Raw genomic sequence first — 21,382 nt, 5'->3', positions numbered from 1 at the left:
TCAGCTTCCTTGGTTTTTGAGTTTTTATCTTCTCTTGAATATTTTTGCATTCTCAGTATCTGTTTCACTTGAGTTGATACTGGTTTCTTCTGGCATCCCCAGGGCCTGTCACATAGTAGACCCTCAGTTGATAAGCCTTCCAACATGCAGGCGGAGAAGACAGTACTATATCCTACAGGCTGGCATTTCTCAAGGGGAATAGGTTACTAGATTTGGAAAAAAAAAAAAAAGTGTGGCAAACCCGTGATTCCTGGACTTGGAAGGGTAAGGCAGGAGGGCCATGAACCTAATGGTTAATATTGACCTTCAACTTGACAGGATCTAGAATCAATTAGACACACCTTTGGGCACATCTGTAAGGAAGTTTCTACATCAGGTTAACTGAGGAGGAAAGACCCACCCTGAATGTGAGCAGCACCACCCCATGGGCTGGGGTCCTGGACTGAATAAAAAGGAGAAGCAAGCTGAGCACCAGCATTTATCTCTCTCTGCTTCCTGACTGTGGATGCCATGTGAGCAGCTGCCTCACACTCCTGCCACCATGCCTTCCCACCATGGTGGACTGTGCCCTTAAACTGTGAGCCACAAGAAACCCTTCCTTCCTTGAGTTGCTTCTGTTAGGCATTTTGTCACAGTCATGAGAATCTAACTGGGCTACACAGTGAGTGAGACCCTGTCTCAAAAAATACTCAAAGAAACAAAAATCTGAGCTGGGGTGGTAGAGCACTTCCCTGGCATATACAAAACCTTGGGTTCATTCTGAGAACCACAAAAAAATAAAGAAATAAACTAATAAATAATTAAAAAGAAAAGGAGCCAGGTGAACTCCCAGCATTTGGGAGGTCCAGGCAGGAAGATCAGGAGTTCAAGGTTATCCTCAACTGCATAGTAAGTTGTTGAAGGCCAGCCTGAACTCCATGAGACCCTGGCTCAACATAAATTTAATTTAAAAAAAATTGTGGCTCATTGGGGTCTAGGAAGGTCCCTGGTCTGTGGTAGTCTGTCGAGGCTATGTTGATTGTTGTAGGAAAAAGAATGATTTCCGAGGTCTCCAAATAGGTGGATTACCATTCCCACAGGCATAGGCTGCTGTGCTAAGGATTAAACCAGAGGATGTGTATAGAAAGTACCAACAGTTTAATTAATCTACGTTCAAAATCTGGGAGGAGGGAAACCTGCTGATGGGGACACAGGATGCAGTTGGTTGGGAGCTGAGTCACACTGGGGCCTCAAGGAAGACAAGCCCCAAGGGAACCTCCAGGAGCCTTCAGGGAACCCCAAAACAAGACACATCCAGCTGATATCCCTGCCCCACCCGGGGCAGCAGGCAGGAATTTGCCCTGGTGACCTCTGCAGGCAAACTCCTGTCACCATGGTGACTGGCCAAGGGAACAAGTGGCTTGATTGTCCCTGCCCAGCAGGGCAGGTGAAACCCTGGCCACGTGATCGATACTGAGCCAGGTGCGGTTAAGAGGACACCCGCAGCTTCCCTGCCTTAACCCCTTCCATGCCTGCCCGGCGGCTGGGTGCAGTGTCTCTGCCTGCCAGCCGGCACACCCCTTGGGCCCTGGGTCCTTAGCCAGAAGGACATTGACGAAATTATAGGGGCCCTGCACGAGGTGTTGGTCGGAGATGGAATCCAGAAGGGAATCCAGCCTGGGCCACCCAGGCTGGTGACTCGGAGCTGGGTCACCTGGCTTCTGTCCCTTTCTTTCCCTCCTGGGTAAAATATAGGGGCTGGCGAGATGGCACAGCTGCGGAAAGGCGTTTGCAGCCAAGCCTGACAACCTGAGTTTGATCTTATGAACCCAGCTGGTGGAAGGAGAGAACTGACTCCCACAAGTTGTCCTCTGACCTCCACATGTACACACAAGAAATAAAAACGTTTAAAAAATTAAAATAAGTGTGAGGCCCTCTCCACTGTAATGCCACAGCCTGGGGGTGTGGTTTAGTCTTAGAGAGCCTTGACCTAGCATTCATAAAGCCCTGGGTTTAACTCCTCCAAGGATGGGAAAATTTATTCTCTGCTAACCAGGAGCACCAGAGCACCCTCCCCCACCCCCACCCTACTGGCTTGAAATTCCTCCAGTCAACAGTAAATTCCCTGGCTTGGCCAACAAATTGGGAAAGAGTGGGCAGACCTGGGATAACCCGGGATAACCTTTGCCCCCAGAGTCCTCTCCTGGGAATGGTGACCCCCTCCCCTGTCCTCACCCATCATTTTCTCTGGAATGTTCATTCAGGATTTTCTAACCAACTGGTTTTTCTGCTCACCAGGCCTTGAGCACACCCTGTGTGTACAAGGCTGGACCCCAGGACTCTACTCTCCAGACTGCTCCTGGTACTAAACTCTGGGCTCTTGGGCTTCTGGGCAGATTGACAAAGGTCATGTGTTAGGCTTGGGTGAACTGGCTAGACAGTAGGCTGGTGGGCAGGAGTTGTTTAAACACCTTTCCCAACCCATCTATGAACCTTTCATCCTCAGCTCTAGAAAAATTACACTCCTAGAGCTGGTGTGATGGCTCAGTGGATAAAGGCACTTGCTGCCAAGCCTGATGACATGAGTTCAATCCCCAGGAACCCAAATGGTCAAAGGAGAGAACCAAGATGCCAGCAACTTGTCCTCTGACCTCTGTACAAACACCACGGCACATGTGTATCCACACATACCCCACACATAAGCACATGTGTACCCACACACACCCCACACATAGAAATAAATTTAAATTTTTTCTCTTTTTATTTGGTTTTTATTTTATGTGTATGAGTGTTTTGTCTGCATATATGTAAGAGCACCCCAAGCATGCCCTGGAGTTACAGGAAGTTGTGAGTCATCATGTGGGGTGCTGAGAATCAAACCTGGGTCCTCTGCAGGAGCAATAAACAATCTTAACTGCTGAGCCATCTCTCTCTCTCTTTTTTTTTTATCTTTTTGAGACAGGGTCTCCCTGTAACCCCAGCTGGCCTGGAACTCACTATGTAGACCAGGCTGGCCTTGAACTCGGAGATCTTCCTGTCTCTGTCTCTCTAATGTTGAGATTAAGGGCATGAGCCACCATGCCCAGCAAAAACAAACTTTTTGTAAAGATTAAGAAAATACACTAGGCCTGGGTGTGGTGGCACACACCTTTGGTCCCAACACTCAAAGAGGCAGAGGTAGGCAGATCTCTGTGAGTTCAAGGCCAACCTGGTCTACATAGTGAGGTTCAGGCCAGCTGGGGCTACAGGGAGACCCTATAAAAAAAAAAAAAAAAAAAAAAAAAAAAAAAAAAAAACCCAAACCCAAATCAAAACAAAAAAACACTCTAAGGGCTCCTCCTAGAACCCAAGTACCCACACCTGAAATCCTAGCACTCAGGCTCAGGCAGGAGAATTGCTATGACTTAGAGGCCTGCCTGGGCTACATAGTAAGCTTCCGGGTAGCCTGGGCTACATAATGAGACCATTTCAGAAAAAGGTGGGTGGGCATGGTGATGCATGCCTTTAATCTCAGCACCCTGGAGGCAGAGGCAGGCAGATCTCTGAGTCTAAGGCAAACCTGGTCTAAATATTAAGTTCCAGACCATCTACAGAGTAAGACCCTGTCTCAAAATAAAGGGAGTGGGGATGGGGGTGGGAATGTGCCTCAGTTGGCAGAATGCTTGTCCAGCATGCAGGAAGTCCAGGGTCAGAAAGTCCATCCTCAGCACTGCATAAATCAAGTGTGGTGGTACATACCTGTAATCCCAGCATTTAGGAGGTAGAAGCAGGAGGATCAGGAATAAAAGGTTATCACTGGCTACATAAAATCCTCTCTTAAAAGAAAGAAGGGCTAGAGAGATGGCTCAGCAATTAAGAGCACTGGCTGCTCTTGCAAAGGACCCAGGTTTGGTTGCCAGCACCCACATGGTGACAACTATGCTGACAACTATCTGTAACTCCAGATCCATGAGATCTGATGGCCTCTGTAGGCACCAGGCATATACATGGTATACATACAGGCAAACAGTCATTTCATAAGTACACATAAAACAAAATAAAATGAACACTTTTAAAAAGACAGACTTCTCACAGGCCTTGGATTACATAGGGCTCAGGTGTCTCTATTAGTTTCCTAATAACTCAACAGCCAACAAGTGATCACATCTGGCATGTTTAGAGTCCCCTGTGAGCTCAGAATAGAACAAAATACCAGCTGCGTCCCCTTAGGCAGAGGGATGAAGTCTTAGAGTTAGTACATAGCCTTCTGCTTTGAGTTTTCCCTAAGGGGTAGGAGAGGGTCAGTGCATCTCTGGCTGGCCCTAGTGTGATCTGCTAGTAGGCTATTTGACCAAGAACCAAGGAAGCTTTGCCTGTTTCCCCAAGTGCTCTTTTTCTCTCTTTTGTGTGTTTGTGAGACAGGGTCTCCCTGTAGCCCCAGCTAGCCTGGAACTCCCTATGTTCCCCAAGTGCTCTTAAAGCCCCCTCCTTTTTGAAAGGTGCTGGAATTTGAACTCAGGGGATCAGGCATGCTAAGCAAGCACTCTACTACTGAACCATATTCCTTTTATTTATCTATACACACAGAGAGGTGTGTGTGTATATATATATATATATATATATGAGACAGGGTCTCCCTGTAGCCCCAGCTGTCCTGGAACTCATTATATAGACCAGGCTGGCCTTAAACTCACAGAGATCCACCTGCCTCTGCCTCCCAAGTGCTGGGATTAAAGGCGTGCACCACCATGCCTGGCGATTTATTTATTTTTATTTTATGTGTACGATGCAGTGCCTGCATGTATGTAAGTGCACTGATGTCATGCAGTGCCCACAGAGGCCAGAAGAGGGCATAGGATCTCCTAGAACTGGAGTTATGAATGGTTGTTAGCCACCATGTGGGTGCTGGGAGCCGAATCCAGGTCCCCTGCAAAAGCAGCCAGTGCTCTTAACTGCTGAGCCATCTCTGCAGTCCCTTGCCTGCATGTTTGTAAGTGCACCTCCTGAGTGCAATGTCTGCAGAGGCCAGAAGCAGGCATCCAATCCCCTGGAACTGGAGTTATGGGTGGTTGTTAGCTGCCATGTGAGTGCTGGGAACCAAACCTGGGTCCTCTGCAAGAGTAGCCAGTGCTTTTAACTGCTTAGCTATCTTACACTTATTTTTAATTGTGTGTCTGTGTAGCAGTGTGTACATGCCTGTGCAGTACCCAAAGAGGCCATAAGAGGGCATCAGATCCCCTGGAGCTGAAGTTGCAGGTGTGAGTTGCCTTACCTGGGTGCTGGGAACCTCTACAAGAGCAGGACACACTCTCAAAAGTTGAGCCATTTCTCAAGCCTTTATAGTCTTCTTAAAACTCTTACAGGGATTTATTGTAAGGACACATGTGTGTGGGTTCTAATGTGTGCACATGTGGCAGTGCATATGTGGAGGTCAGAGGACAACTTTTGGGAGTAGGTTTTCTCCTTCCACCATTTGGGTGTCAGGGATCAAACTCAAGTTGTCAGGTTTTGTAGCAAGCTCCTTTACCCATTAAGCCTTCTCAACTGGTCCTGAGCTACATTCTTGAATCCCTTGGTAATCCTTAAGTAAAATTATATTTTGCACCAGATGAACAAGGCATAGCTTGGATCCTTGGGGAGCCTCTGGGCCAGTATGGACACTGGGAAGAGTTAAGCCTTGAGATTATAAAGCTAGGATGATTGGAGAAGGAGATGGAAGTTAGCTTTGGGACCTAAAAGACACAGAACAGGAGCCAGATCTGGTGGCACAGGCCTATAATCCCAGTTACTGAAGAGACTGAGGCTGCAGGATCACAATTTCAAGGTCATTATGAACTATTTAACAAGACCCTGTCTGAAAATAAGAAGTAAAAAGAGAGCTAAGAATGTTATCTTAGTGGTAGAGTTTTGGCCTAGAATCCTGTGTGACTCAGTAATAGACCTCTGGCTAGAATCTCCCAGTGAGGGGCTGGGAGTGTTGCTCATTGGTAGAACACCTGCATAGCATATGTGAGGCTCTAGCTTCAATCACTAATACCATTTAAAAATCCTGTGGTGTCACAGACCTGTAATCTCATCACTCAGGGTACTGACATAGCAAGATCATGACTTTTAGGTCAACTCAGGAATTTAAGATCAGCCTGAGTTATATAAATCTTGTCTCAAAACAACAACAACAAAAAGAGTCTTCTTGTGTGACAGAACATTTGTAGCCCCAATACTTGAGAGATAGAGGCAAGAGAATCAGGAGTTTAAGGTCACTTAGCTAATAGAAAGTTTGAGACCAGCCTGGGCAACATAAGACCCTGTCTCAAAAAAGGTAAACAATTATCAAGTGTGGTATCACAGCACTCTGGAGGCAGAGGGAGTCAGATCTCTGTGAGTTCAAGACCAGCCTGGTCTACATTATGAGTTCAAGGCTTGTCAAGGTTACACTGTGAAATCCTGTTTTAAAACAAACAAGCAAAAGCATATAAGACAGGGCCACTAGAAGCTGAATCCTAGAAGTGGGGACAGGGGCTAAGATCTAAAGGCCTGGTGCCTGGCTGGGGAATATAGGTAGAATTGGACTAGAGGGCTTGGAATGCAATGGAGGAACATCTCAGCTTTAGTGACAGGGAGCCCGTGAAGGCTCTTTTTAATTTTTGCTTTCTGAGTGTTTTGCCTACATGAATGTAAGTGTACCATGTGTGGGCAATGTTGGTAGAGGCCAGAAGAGGACGACAGATCCCCTGGAACTGGAGTTATGGGTGGTTGTTAGCCAACATATGGGTGCTGGGAACTGGACTCAGGCCCTTTGCAAGAGCAGACAGTGCTCTTAACCACCAAGCCATCTTTCTAGCCCCTTCCTAAAGGCTGGTGGGCAGAAGTATGCAAAGACTAAGCTTCCAACTCTTAAATGGTGACCTTCAATGGTAGCTATCTGAAATTGGAACCGACCTAGTCTAAATGAACCGTCCTTAACTTTAGTTCCAGGGGAATCCGAAGCTCTCTTCTGACCTCCGCGGCCTTGCACAACACGGGTGCATTCATGTACATGCAGGCAATACACTCACACACATAAAATAATAATAAATAAAATTTTTAAAAAATTTTTTATTGTTATTTTATGTGTGTGAGTGTATTGCCTGCACAAATGTAAGTGCACCCGGGTTGTGTACTGCCCATGGAGGTCAGAAGGCATTGGATCTCCTGGAACTGGAGTTACAGACGGTTGTCACCCGCCATGTTGGGTACTGGGAATTGAATCTGAGTCCTTTGCAAGAGCAGTCAGTGCACTTAACAACCGAGCCATCTCTCCCGCCTCTTATTTTTACGTATGTGAGTGTTTTGCCTTTGTGTCCCTGCGTGCAATGCCTGCAGAGTCCAAAAGAGAGCATCGGATCCCCTAGAACTGAAGTTTCAGAGGGTTGTTAGCTGCTGTGTGAGAGCTGGGGAACGAACCCAGGCCCTCTCCCAGGGCAGCCAGTGCTCTTTACTGCTAAGCCATCTTTCCAGCCCCCGAGGAATAGATTTTTGGGCAGAAGGGACTGAGTTCTGGAGGTAGTGGTGTATACCGTAGTTCAAAAACCACCAACACCACTTAAGTAAAAGCAGCAAGGTAAATTTTGTGTCGACTGACCGACTGAGCTGTCTGTCTCGGGAGTAGAAGTAGCCCTGAGCATTGACTGATCAGAGTTTTTATAGGGTTACAGAAAGCATTGTATAAGCAAAATATCTATGCACCAATCAGGTTTGTACAACATAGCAGGATTCTAATTTTAGTGATCAACAACTAATCATTATACAGACAAGTGATGTAGTCACATAACTTGGCGTTCAACTTTGTAACCTTAAAGTTAGCCAACTGTCCTAGCCATAACAAGTATAATAAGAAAGCCAAAGTCGACAATTTGCAGGTGGTCATACAATAAGAGGATAACGAGGGTGGTCTATGTTTTGTGTCAAGGTGACCTGAATAGCGAGTTACAGAGGCAAAAACAAGCAGTTAGCTAGATGTAAAATATCTGCAACTGACACATTCCATGGGTTTGTTGTGGTTAGGACATTTACTCAAGGCCCAAGGTTGCCCCCCTTTTCCCTTGGGTGTGGGGCAAAGTTACTGTAAAAATAGCTCTGAACAAAATGGAGTAACTTAAGTCAGTTCGCTGAAGCAGTTCAGGTAGGAGGTGCCTCTCTCTGGTGGTAAGTAGCGGGTTGTAGATTCGGACTAAACACCTGGCCGAGGGTTTGAGCCTGGTTTTCCAGATTGGCTTGCATCAGAGAGATCAGATTCTAGCTCTGCCTGTGGACTTGCCTTTTGGCCTCTCTGCGCCTCCACTTCGCCATATGTAAAGGAGACCGAGATGACCTGGAGAGTCCCTTCCTCCTAGCTGCTTCTGCAGAGGGACTTCCGGAGGCCGGCTCGAGGCTCCCAAGCTCCGTGGAGCCTGACAGGGCCCCCAGCAGTGGAGCACGGCCCCATCAAGGTGGGGGTGGCCAGGACAAGAGCCACTCCCGGCGCCTCCTGCCCTCGCCCGCGGCACGCAAAGCAGGGCAGCCACCCACAGCAGTGCGGAAGGAAGGAGGAACCTGCAGGACGTCCCAGCCGGCCTAGGACACGCCCCTAGCACTCGCCCTGAACTGAGGACGCCTGAATTCCCAGGCCCCAGGGCTGGGACTCCTGGAGACGCCTCGCCAGTACTGGGGCGTAGCCTAGGAGCAGTGCCCCGGGAGGCGTGGACGTAATGCAAGGGGGTGGGTCCAGGGCGGATCCAGGGACCGCGCTCAGGGAGGAGCTCAGAGGCTGCACGGATTGCGTAATGATGCAAGGATAGGAGCCAAGGAGCCCTCAAAGGGAGGCGGGCCCAAGGGGATTTACGTAACAGAAAGAGGTGGGGCCGGAGCGGCGGGTGGCTCCGCCCTAGGCGTGGCCAAGGTGCCCAGTGAGAGGTAAACACAAGGCCAAGGTGTTACGTCATGCGCAAGGGCCAGAGTCTCCTGCGCTTCCTGGCGTGGCTCTGCACCTGTAGGTTCTCATAGAACTAACGAGATTACGTAATGGTGTAATAGGCGGAGCCAGCATCTCGGGTGGCTCTGCCCCAGGGCGTGGCCAAGGAGCGCGCTGAGGCTGCGCGCAGCTTTGAAGTCTGTGCAGTGGTGTAAGGGGCGGAGCTGGACTGTTTTCCGGGATTACGTAGCATCACGTGATGGAGGATGTCAGTCGGATGGGGGCGGGGGCAGAGAGGCGTTTCCTAAATCGGAAACGGGCGTGGCTGGGGACGGAGCTTGCGCAGGAGAGCCTCAGCGAGGTGGACGCGAGGGACCGCAGGTGTGGGCATGCTCCGTTGGGCGCGCGCTTGCAGGGTTCCCCGCGGGTTGCTCGGTCCCTCCACTACCCGCTGCTCCGCTGTGCCCAGCGTGCTCAGCAGCAGCGACAGCAGCGGTGGTGGCCGAGTAGTCGGCAATCCGAGGTCAGTCAAGGGCGCCAGGAGGGTGGCAGTCCGCACGGCCTCTTCCCATACAGCCCCGCCTCCTCCCTTGGCTCCGCCCCTTTCCTACTACTCCCCCTCTCTTCCCCTCTCTATGATGACCCCACTTTCCAGGCCGCTGCCCCTGTCCTACAAGCTTCTGGATGGAGAGGCGACACTCCCGGCCATCGTCTTTTTGCATGGACTATTCGGCAGCAAAACCAACTTCAACTCCATTGCCAAGGCCATGGCCCAGCGGACCAGCCGGAGGGTGAGCTTCCGGGTGGGGCAGAGCCTAGGAGGAAACCAGGGCGGAGCCGCCCAGCCTCTCGCCCTGGCGTCTGAGCGCCTGCTGACAGTTTTGGCACTAGATAACCCGGAAGGGTCCTGCCAAAGGTAGAGATCTCGGGTTCTACATGGTGTCTTCTGGTCAGCCCATTTATAGATCTCCACCTACCCCTCTACTCTGAGCTAGCGTACAGCAACACCCTCTTCATGAAAGGATCAGCCCCTGGTTGTTCACCAGGGAAGGGAGGGAGTTCACACCGGTTATGGAAGCCTACTTTTGTTACCTGGACTTCTGGGATGTCCTGCCTGGATTTCTCTGGATTTGCCCCCTAGCCAGGTCAGACCTTCAGAGATGTGGTCTCTTGATCTCTTTTCTGGCAACTCGGGGCCCTAACTACTTTATGTAGGCCTCATAGGTCTGGGCCCTGACCCTCCTCATTCAGAACCTGTTCCAAGCATGATACCCAAGATTGGCCTCTGATTTTCACATTCACACACAGTGTATATTTTTCATATACAAATATGGATAAAAATTTGTTCCCAGGCAAACTGTGGCACATACCTGTAATTTCAGCACTCAGGAGACTGAAGCAGGAGGATCAGAGGTTCAAGACCAGCCTGGGCTACATAGTGAGACCCTGACTCAAAAAGAAAACAAGGAACCATTGAGATGGTTCGGTGGGTAAAGAGCTTACTGCCAAGCCTGATGACCTGAGTTCGATTCCCAGGACCAACATGTTGGAAGGAGAGAACTCTTGCAAGTTATCCTCTGATTTCCACATGTGTGCCATGGCATGGACATACACAAAATAAATAAATTAATTAAATTTAATTTTTAAAATTAAGGAGCTGGATATAGTGGTGTACATCTTTAATCTCAGCACTTGGGAGGCAGAGGCAGGTGAATCTCTGTGAGATCAAGGCCATCCTGGTTTTCATAGTAAATTTCGGGCCAGCTGGGGCTACAGCTCAAAAAAACTAATAAATGAATAAAGGAACAAGATAACAGCTGAAGGAGACACCCAAGGTTGACAGCTGTCTTCCACATGCTTCAAGCATGTGTGTATACACACAGATTCTGGGATGGGTATGGTGGTGCACACCTTTAATCCTGGCACTTCAGAGGCAGAGACAGGTGAATTTCTATGAGTTCAGGTCAGTCTGGTCTATATAACACGTTCCAGGCTAGCAGACAAAATATGTGCCCAGACTCATTTCCTGCCTCACACCTGACTCCCTACCAGCAGACTTTCAGTTGTCTGTACTTAAGTAATACCTCCTATCTCACCCGACTCCCTAGGTGCTAACAGTGGATGCTCGGAACCATGGTGACAGTCCCCACAGCCCAGACACAAGCTATGAAGCCATGAGCCAGGACCTTCAGGGCCTCCTTGCACAGCTGGGCCTGGTGCCCTGCGTCCTCGTTGGTCACAGCATGGGAGGAAAGACGGCCATGCTGCTAGCTCTGCAGAGGGTGAGCCGCCCCCATCTGGGTACAGTGTAGACCTTAAGTGCTCATCTGGTAATGTGTGACTAACCGTACCTTGAATGGCCAGGCTCCTGCAATGGTGTGGGCTGTTCTTTTCATTTGCCTGGAATCAGTTTCAGTCTGATTTTGTCCTATAGCCAGAGGTGGTGGAGCGACTGGTTGCTGTAGACATCAGCCCAGCAGACACCACACCCGTGTCACACTTTCGAAACTACATGGCAGCCATGAAGTCTGTTGATATCCCAGAGAAAGTGCCCCGCTCCCATGCCCGAAAACTGGCTGACGAACAGCTCAGCTCCGTTATCCAGGTGATGTACCCTCTCCCCACTCCACATGGTATTGTAGACTAAGATACAGGTTAAGGAAAGAGTGGTGGGTCCTGGGCCTCATAGGGAGGCCCCCCACAACTACCAGACACCCCCCCCCACAGGACCCAACTGTCCGGCAATTCCTGCTCACTAACCTGGTTGAGGTAAACGGCCACTTCTCCTGGAGGGTGAACCTGGATACTTTAGCCCAGCACTTCGACAAAATCATGAACTTTCCACAGCGACCAGAGTCCTACTCTGGGCCCACTCTCTTCCTACTTGGTGAAAAGTCCAGATTCGTACAGTAAGCCAGAGCCTGCCATAGGAAGGGGCATGTCTGACCCAGCCCTCAGCTGTGGGAGCCTACCTGGGTTAGGGAGGGCTTGGGTGTGGGCATAGGGTATCTGGGAGCCTGGCAATATCACTGGGTATATAGGCTCACATATAGCCTGGCAATATCTCTGGGTATATATGCACATATAGCTCTCTTTTCTCTCTCTCTCTCTCTCTCTCTCTCTCTCTCTCTCTCTCTCTCTCTCTCTCTCTCGTCATCCTTAACCCAATCTCCACTGATTTCTCTCTGGTGGCCCAGGCCCAGCCATCATCCAGAGATTAGGAGGCTATTTCCTCGGGCTCAGATGCAGACAGTGCCCAATGCTGGCCACTGGGTCCACAGTGACAGCCCCCAGGATTTCATGGATGCCATCGGAGGCTTCTTGGCCTAAGAGGTGGCCTCTGCTAGAGCAGGCTTGACATCCTTGCAGCCTGCCACCATGTTTCTCCATGGAAGGACTCAGACCTGCACCAAAAGGGAACACAGGCTGGGCATGGTGGCGTACGCCTTTAGTCCTAGCATTTGGGAGGCAGGTGGAGCTCTGTGAGTTCAAGGCCAGCCTGGTCTACAAAGTGAATTCCAGGCCAGCTGGGCTACAGGGAGACCCTGTCTCAAAAAGAACAACAACAACAAAAAAAACCAAAACGGATGCAGAGGTGGTCCAGTCTAGAGCTTTAATGAATAAAGAGAGTTCTCTCAAAATCCCTGGGTGCATTTTCACCACCAGCGTCCCCACCAACCTCGGGGGAATTGGGCCTGGGAGCTCCTGCCAGTGCGGGTGCCCCCAAGGCTGCCCACAGCAACTTTGGCCTCCCCCTGCAGTTGACTCTGCACCCGCTGTTGTACCATCTGCTGCATATCTTCCTGGGGGCAGGAGAGAGGGCAGGTTCAAGGCTAGCCCAGTAAGAAGGGCATCTCCCATGCCTTCTAAGTCCTGAGGCTGGGGCATTCCCCTACTCTACCTCCCAGGCCTCCACCTCCTGCTTTAGCCTCAGTTTCTCCTGCACAACTTCCAGCAGCTGGGCCTCCACTGCACGCAGCCTGGCTCTGCAGATGTCCAGTTCAGCCTCCACTGCTTGTTTCCTGCAGGTGGCAGGACAGTGGTGAGAGGGGTTCTCGTGGCTTTCCTCTAGGGATGCCTGGAGGGTCCCTTACCCTCCTCCAACAGGATGGGACCCCATGGGTGAGCCCCCCCTCCACCTCTCCCAACACCCCCCAACCAGCAGTGTCTCTCACTTAGCAATGGCTTCATCTCGCTCCTGTAGAATTTGATCCAGAGAAGGCTCTGCCCTGCTGGCCCCCAGTGCTCCAGCTGCTTGGGATCTGGGCTCTATTATAGGGTAACCTGGATCACTTCTGCCCTAGCCTGAGGCTGGAGGGAGGAGATGGGGAGGAGACCCCATTCTTTACTAGCTGTGCTCTATATTTCCACCTATTCTTACCACCCTTTGCCCCCAGGAGGCGCTCCACTCGCATCTTGAAACACCCCAGGAAAACCTTAATCTGGCCAGCCAGTCCTTGAGTGACAGGTGAGACCACCATTTCACCTGGGCAGAATGCACAGGGCATTTGGAAACCCTAAGGAGGGAGGGATTCTCACCCAGTCCTCAGGAAATACCAAAGTGAGTGGGCTGGGGACACTTACCTTTTGAAGGCCCTAGACCGGGTGACCTGATGACTGAGACTCTTGTCAGGAGGTTGGAACAAGCAGAGGACCTGGCCCTTTGCCCTCTTCCAGGCTAGACACTCCTTTGCAGGCTCCACCCCCTGCGGGACAACTTGGGATAAGGAGCAAGGTGCTCCTCCCTTCTAGTGGAACCGCCCAAGGCCCTTTCCCAGAAGTCTTGCCTGCCTTTGCCCTCAGGGGGCACTCCACTTATATCTTGCAAATGCGAGTCCCTACCCAAGACAGCCCAGTGCTTCAGTGCTGAGACATGAGGCACGCCCCCCACAGCCTGAGGGGTTGACTCCTTGGTACTTGGTACTTCTTCCCAGGCATCTTCTGTATACAGACAATATACCCCAAATTTCCAAGGCTAAGCAAGCTCTCTAACTACACTTCCAAGCCATAAGTTTTTTTTAATAGTCTAGCCTCAAACTTAGATGTCTCTCGCCTCACTTTGAGAGCTAAGATTCAGGCCTGCACCACCACACCAGGCTTAGCATTTTCATATTAAACCAATTTCATATAGAAATAAATGGCATTTGATCTTTTTTTTGTTTTGTTTTTTTATACAAGGTCTCTCTATGTCATCCTGACTGGCCTGTGTAGACCAGGCTGGCCTCAATCTCACAGCGATTCCCTTGTCTCTTCCTCCTGGGTGCTGGAATTAAAGGGGTCTGCTATCATGCCACAGACTAGCCTTAACATTTAAAAAAAATTACAGCAGAGTTGTTTTGTAGATGTAGTCCAGTTTTTTCTCCTGATTGGACCATGTTTTTTTATATTTTGAACAGAAACACCTCAGCAGTGAGGCTGTGTTCTGCAGGATTCCAATAGATTTGAACAATAAAGAGTCACATCAGCCACCTGACTAAGATGCTTAATCAGTATTGGGGAAGGGGAGATACTTTGAGACATTTTTTTTTTCTTCTTTGTGCAGGGCTGGGAATAGAATGAATTCAGGGATTTACATATGTAAAGGCCTCCAGCCCATCACCAGTGGATTCTAGGCAGATGCTGTACCACCGATTCTCACCCCTAGCCCCTCACTGAGGGATTCTAGGCACGTGCTCAGCCATTAAGCCACACTACATCCCTTCATTGGAGGATTCTAGGCGGCAAGTGCTCTACTACTGAGCTGTACCGTAATCCCTCACTGGGGGATTCTAGACAGGTGCTCTGCCACTGAGCCATACCGCACCCCTCATTGGGGGATTCTAGGCAGGTACTCTACCAATGAACCACAATCCATAAAATATCCTTTTTTTTTTTTTTTTCGTCTTTTTGAGACAGGGTCTCCCTGTAGCCCCAGCTGTCCTGGAACTCACTATGTAGACCAGGCTGCCCTTGAACTCACAGAGATCCGCCTGCCTCTGCCTCCTGAGTGCTGGGATTAAAGGCGTGGGCCACCATGCCGGGCAGAATACCCTTTTATACAAAGAGACTTGAGCATCCCAACATCCTTTGATTTATGTAGTGATAGGATCCTTGAACCAGTATTTCCAAAGACACCAGAAGACAACTGTAGAGACCAAGATGGGGGCTGTTTGATAGGTTCATTGCCATTTACCAGATATATTTATAAACCCAAATGTCCATTTTCACATCTGTTTAGTTCTGTGTGTGTCTACATAAATTATTTATTTTGACCTTGCACTGAGTCCAACAACATGTTATCCTAACCTTTCCCTTTTGTGTATCTTTATTCTCTTCCAAAGCTGAGAAACCTTCAGTTAGCAGATGGCTCAGGGTTAGGGCACCAGCTGCCAATCCTCATACCTGAGGTGCCAGGGAGGACACAGCATTATGAAAGGACCTCTGTAAGGCAGAAATGCAAATAAGGGATCTGATACACTTTCAGAAGTCAGGAGACTGGAGTACTACTGTCATCTAATGGCCACATATGCCATGGCACGTGCATGCTTACACATACAAACACAAATTATAAAATCATATTAAAAAAGTTGGGGCTGGGGAGATGGCTCAGCAGTTAAGCACACTGGCTGCTCTTGCAGAGGACCCGGGTTCAGGTCCCAGCACCCACATGGCAGCTAAAACCCATCTGCAACTTCAATTCCAGGGGGTCCAATGCCCTCTTCTGGTCTCTGAGGGTATTGCATGACACAGGTCCACTTACAGGCTAAACACTCATATACATAAAATGGGGTTTTTTTTGGTCTCCCTGTAGCCGGAGCTGTCCTGGAACTCACTATGTAGACCAGGCTGCCCTTGAACTCACAGTGATCCACCTGCCTCTGCCTCCCAAGTGCTGGGACTACAGGCATGAAATAAATTTTAAAAAGTGGTGGCACATGCCTTTAATCCCAGCACTCGCACTCGGGAGGCAGAGGTAGGCGGATCTCTGTGAGTTCGAGGCCAGCCTGGTCTACAGAGCGAGTTCCAGGCAGCTGGAGCTACAGGGAGACCCTGTCTCAAAAAGACCAAAAAAAAAAAAAGTTTTTAAAAGTTGGAAACCTATATTCAGCTTTCTTTGTCATTGTATCATAATTTGGTCAACCCCCTTGTATGTTCTGATCTCTCCATGTGATGAATCTCTGAGGTTTTATTTGTTAGCTTCTTTTTAGATTTCTGTTTTATCTTTGATTATGCATGGGGCGGGGTGTATGTGCACACATTAGTGCAGTGCCTGTAGAAGCCTGAAGATCCCCCCGAAGCTGAATTTGCAGGTTTTTGTGAGATTGTGAGATACTTGACATGGGTGCTGGGAGCCAAACTGCTCCTCTGCAAGAGCATCAAATGTTCCTAACCATTGAGCAATCTTTCCAGTCCCTGTTTATTTGGTTATTTTGTTTATTTTGGTTTTTTTTGAGACAAGGTCTTTTTTAAGATTAAACACTTTTGCTGGGTATGGTGGCACACACCTTTAATCCCAGTACTTGGGAAGTAGAGGCAGGCAGATCTTTGTGAGTTAGAGGCCAGCCTGGTCTACATACTGAGTTCCAGGACAGCTCCGGCTACAGGGAGACACTGTCTCAAAACAGAAAAAAAAAAACTGTCAAAAAAAAAAAAAAAAAAAAAAAAGTTTAAACACTTTTACATTCATTTACTTACTTTGTGTGTGTATGTATGTGGGTGGGCACATATGGAGGTCAGAAACAAAGTGTAGGAGTCACTTCTCTCCTACCATGTAAGTCCCAGGATTGATATCAGGACCTCAGGCTTGGCACCAAGTGACTTTACCCACTGAATCCTATTGCCTGACCAGAAAGAGGATCATAAACTTGTTCTGTGACCAATACTAACAGGCACAGTACTTCTCAGTCATTCCCCCAGCCCCTCACTGGGGGATTCTAGGCAGGTGCTCCACCACTGAGCCACACACCGCCAGCCCCTTGCTGAAGGAGTCTAGGCAGGTGCTCTACCACTGAGCCACACCCCCAGTCCCTCACTGAGGGATTCTAGGCAGGTGATCTCCTGAGCCACACACCCACTCTCTCACTGGAGGAATCTACAACAGCCCAAACGGTGACATTACAGGCCTGTGCCACCATGTTTGGCTTTTATTAGATAATCATGTAGCCCAGGATGACAAATTCATAATCCTCATGTCTCCACTTCTCAGGTGCTGAGATGGCAGGACTGTACCACCGTACCTAATCTTTGTTCATTCTCCAAATATATTTTAATATTTATGTGTATGAGTGTATTGCTTGCATGTATGTAAATGCATCTGTGTGGTGCAGTGCCCATGGAGGTCAGAAGAGGGCATCTAATTCCCCTGGAACTGGAGTTATGGACAGTTGTTAGATGTCATGTGGGTGTTGGGAATCAAGCCTGGGTCCTCTGCAAGAGCAGCTAGTGCTCTTAACTGCTGACTCATCTCTCCAGCCCCAAATATTGTATTTATTACTTTTATATGTATGAGTGTATTTCCTGCATGTATATAGGTGTACCTGTGTCATGCAATGCCTGTGCAGGTTAGAAGAAGGCCTCAGTTCCTCTGGAACTGGAGTTACAGGTGGTTGTTAGCCACCATGTGTGTGCTGGGAATCAAACCTGGGTCCTCTGCAAGAACTGCCAGTGCTCTTAACCTCTGAGCCTTTTCTCCAGCCCTCCAAATATTTATGTGTGTAGGTGTTTGTGTGTGAGAGCATTCGTGTGTCATTCTATAAATAGTTATTGAGAACCTGCTGTGATCTAACCACATATCCATGTGATGTTCAGAAAAATAGACAAGATCCCAGGTCCTGAGGGAGCTCACATTCTATCAAAGGAAGACATATTAAACTGATAAATGAACGGGCATGATGGGGCATGTCTGAAATCGCAGCACTCAGGAGGCTGAGGCACAAACATCATAAGTACTGGGGCTGGGAGATGACTCAGCAGGTAAGAGCTGTTCTGTTCTTGCAGAGGTCCTGAATTCGATTTCCAGCTCCCACATCTGGGGCTCACAACTGCCTGTAACTCCAGCTCCAGGGGATTTAATGCCCTCTTCAGCCTCTGAGGACACCAGCACTCATGTGCACATATACAAACAGACACACAAATATACACATAATTAAGAATAAATTATATTTTTTACTATATAATGTGTTTATTATATTTAATACAGATAAAATATATAATGTGTGTATATATAACATGTATATACTATCTATCATGAATTCATAGTCAGCTTAGGCTATAGAGCAAGATCCTTACAATGGGAAAATAAGTTCTGTGTTTCCAAGTCAAAATTAACATTTTTTTGGCCGGGTGTGGTGGCATTATGGGGCTGGAGAGATTGGTTAGTGGTTAGGAGCAATGGCTGCTCTTGCAGAGGACCTGGGTTTGGTTCCCAGCACCCACATGGCGGCTAATAGCCATCTGTAACTCCAGTTCCAGGGGAATCTTTCTTTTTCTTTTTTCTTTTTGAGACAGGGTTTCCCTTTAGACCAGGCTGGCCTCGAAATCATAGAGGAGATCTGCCTGCCTCTGCCTCCCAAGTGCTGGGATTAAAGGTGATCACCACCACGCCTGGCCTCAATGTCCTCTTCTGACCTCCGTGGGCACTGCATGACACAGGTGCACTTACACACATGCAGACAATACACTCATAGACATAACAAATAATAAAATATTTTAAAATTGCATTTATTTGTGCATGTGTCCATATGTACTTGTATACACAGTGCATGTGCAGAGGTCAGAGGACAACTTGGAGGAATCAGTTCTCTCCCTTGACCATGTGAGTCCCAGGGATTGAACTCAGGTTGTCAGTTGTCAGGCTTGACTGCAAGTGCTTTTATCTACTAAGCCATCTCACCCAACGAAGGTTTATATTCTTCAAGGAAACTGAGGGAGGCACTAGGGATGAATAATAACTAATACAGCAACTGCAAAGCAGAAATGCAAGTGAGTAGCCTGGATAAACTTTTACAATGAAGAGACTGGAGCAGTACTGTTGTAACTGAAAATTCTTACTTGAGGGCCTGGAGAGAAGGCTTAGTGATTAAGAGCACTGCCTGCCCTTGTAGAAGGACTGAAACACCCAAATGGCAGCTCACAACCACCTATGATTCCAGCTCCAGGGCATCTGATACCCACTTCTGGCCTCAGCAGGCACTGCACCCATCTGCACATACTTACACACAGACACACACAGCAACGTATTAAAAATATTAAGTCTCAGGGCTGGAGAGATGGCTCAGTGGTTAGGAGCACCAGCTGCTCTTGCAGAGGACCCAGGTTTGATTCCCAGCACCTACATGGCAGCTACAGACCGTCCTTAACTCCAGTCCAGGGGAATCCGAAGCCCTCTTCTGACCTCCGTGGCATTGCATGACACAGGTGCACCCACATGCATGCAGGCAATACACTCATAAAATAAAAATATTTTAAAAAATAAGTCTTGGAACTGGAGAGATGACTCAGCAGTTAAGAGCACTGGCTCCTCTTGCAGAGAACCCAGGTTCAGTTCCTAGCACCCACATGATGGCTGACAACTGTCTTTAACTCCAGTTTCAGGGACTCTTAACGTCCTCTTCTGGCCTCTATGGGCATTGCACACACATGGTGCACTTACATACATGCGAGTAGAACACTCAATGCACAGAAAATAAAAATAATAGATTTTTGCCAGGCATGGTGGTGCATGCCTTTAATCCCAGCACTCGGGAGGCAGAGACAAGCAGATCTCTGTGAGTTCAAGGCCAGCCTGGTCTACATAGTGAGTTCCAGGCCAGCTAGGGCTACAGGGAGACCCTATCTCAAAAAGACCGGGAAAAAAAGATTAAAAAATTTTTTTGATCCTTTTGAGATGGTCTCCCTGTAGCCCCAGCTGGCCTGGACCTCTCTAGACCAGACTGGCCTCGATCTCATAGAGATCGACCTGCCTTTGCCTCCCAAGTGCTAGAACAAGGTTATTGGATCCCCTGGAACTGAACCTATAGATGGTTGTTGGCCTCAATGTGGGTGCTGGGAGCCAAACCTGGGCCCTGTGCAAAAACATCCAGTGCTCTTAACACTGAGCAATCTCTTCAGGCCCAAGATATGATTTTTAAATATTTAAATTTTCAGTACTTCTAAGTAGAGAGTCAATTATTCGTCTCTTTTTCTAAAATTTTAAATTAGAACACTAGGTCAAACTCTGTCTTTTAATCTTACCATTAGGGAAATGAGGAAATAAATTTATATTCAGGCCTGGTGGATTTCATCCAAAACACCCTCTCAAGTGCCACACACTACTACTGAGTTTCACTTCCTTGCTGCCTATCTCTTCACTGAACTCAGGCCTTGAGGCTGAGCTGGAAGGTGGCTGCAGATTAATGGTGAACTGAAATTCAGGAAGGATAGAAGAGGGAGGGAGAGGTGTCATTTGTACAGGGGACTTTGTGACCAGCTAGGACTTGGAAGACTAAGGGGTTTTCATAGAGTCTTCTAACCCTTAGGAATGGAATTGAATGGCTCTTACCTGTAAAAATGCAGCTAATGGAGGGCCTGCCTGATAGAGTCATAGTAAGGGTTAAATAATGCACCCTTGGAGTGTATAGCTCAGCAGTAGAGTGTCTTAACTAGAATCCTCCAGTGAGGGGCTGGGGGAGTGGCTCAGTGGTAGAGCACCTGCCTAGGAGGATCCTCCAGTGAGGGGCTCAGGGGTAGCTTAGTGATTGATAGAGCACCTGCCTAGAATGCCTGAGTTATATGTGGCTCAGTGGTAGGGGCCTTGCTTACCCTGTAAGGCTCAGATTCTGTGTGTAATCTCACAACACACACATTTCCTTCTCTTCCTCCTCCTCCAGGTGCATACAACCTCTAAACTTCTCCATCACTGTCTTTCCTTTGTCAGATTGTCCCTTTTACCAGCTGGAGTGCTTTCTGAACACAGGTGGTGATTTCATCCCAGCCAGAGCACACAGGTGTTAGGAAGAGATAGGACAATCGAGGCAATACCGCCTTTAACCAGAAGGTGGCAGAAGCGTCGAGTTTCAGAGATTCCCTGAGCTAATGGGATGAACCTGTCTGCCCAGCGTGTAGGGAAAACCCAAGCTGTGACCAGGGCCGTTGGCAACTCCCAGGGATCTTTTGTAAGAAAATACTGCTCATCTAAGCATGCAAATGTTTTTCACTTAGTCTGTAAACACTCTGGGAATCAAGGGACATGACTCAGTGAGTGGTGGTAGTGGCCTGTAGGCCTGTAGTAGGCCTGTAATCCCAGCATTGAGGAGGGGAGCCCAGAGGAAAAGGAATGCAAGATCATCCTTGGTTACATATCAAGTTAGAGAGCACCCTGGGGTGAGACCTTAAAAAAAAATGGCCAGGCATGACGGTGCACCTCTTTTGTCCCAGCACTCCGGAGGCAGAAGCAGGTAGATCTCTGAGATGGAAGCCAGCATGGTCTACATAGTGAGTGCCATGCCAGCTGGGGTTTCAGGGAGACTTTGTCTCAAT

General features: G+C 48.5%; 1 protein-coding gene across 10 annotated transcripts in view; it reads left to right on the top strand.

Annotated features, from left to right (window-relative positions):
- The first annotated feature begins 9,158 nt into the window (after window positions 1–9,158).
- The window catches only part of Abhd11 (abhydrolase domain containing 11), a 16,685-nt gene continuing 4,461 nt past the window's right edge, over window positions 9,159–21,382 (top strand). Inside the window, exons 1-9 of one of the 10 annotated variants that reach the window (XM_029553667.1) lie at window positions 9,159–9,268; window positions 9,543–9,678; window positions 10,996–11,169; window positions 11,322–11,492; window positions 11,615–11,796; window positions 12,916–13,009; window positions 13,092–13,166; window positions 13,285–13,355; window positions 13,565–14,039. In XM_029553667.1, the coding sequence (XP_029409527.1) occupies window positions 9,165–9,268; window positions 9,543–9,678; window positions 10,996–11,169; window positions 11,322–11,492; window positions 11,615–11,796; window positions 12,916–13,009; window positions 13,092–13,166; window positions 13,285–13,355; window positions 13,565–13,757 (1,200 nt within the window). In that variant the 5' untranslated portion in view covers window positions 9,159–9,164 and the 3' untranslated portion in view covers window positions 13,758–14,039. The other 9 variants (XM_029553673.1, XM_029553668.1, XM_029553670.1 and 6 more) reach the window with 9 other exon arrangements.

The sequence above is a fragment of the Nannospalax galili genome, unplaced genomic scaffold, assembly GCF_000622305.1.
Source record: "Nannospalax galili isolate Female #2095 unplaced genomic scaffold, S.galili_v1.0 scaffold644, whole genome shotgun sequence".
Lineage (NCBI taxonomy): Eukaryota > Metazoa > Chordata > Mammalia > Rodentia > Spalacidae > Nannospalax > Nannospalax galili.
The sequence above is the reverse complement of the archived record's forward strand: the minus strand, read 5'-3'. Positions and strand labels throughout refer to the sequence as shown.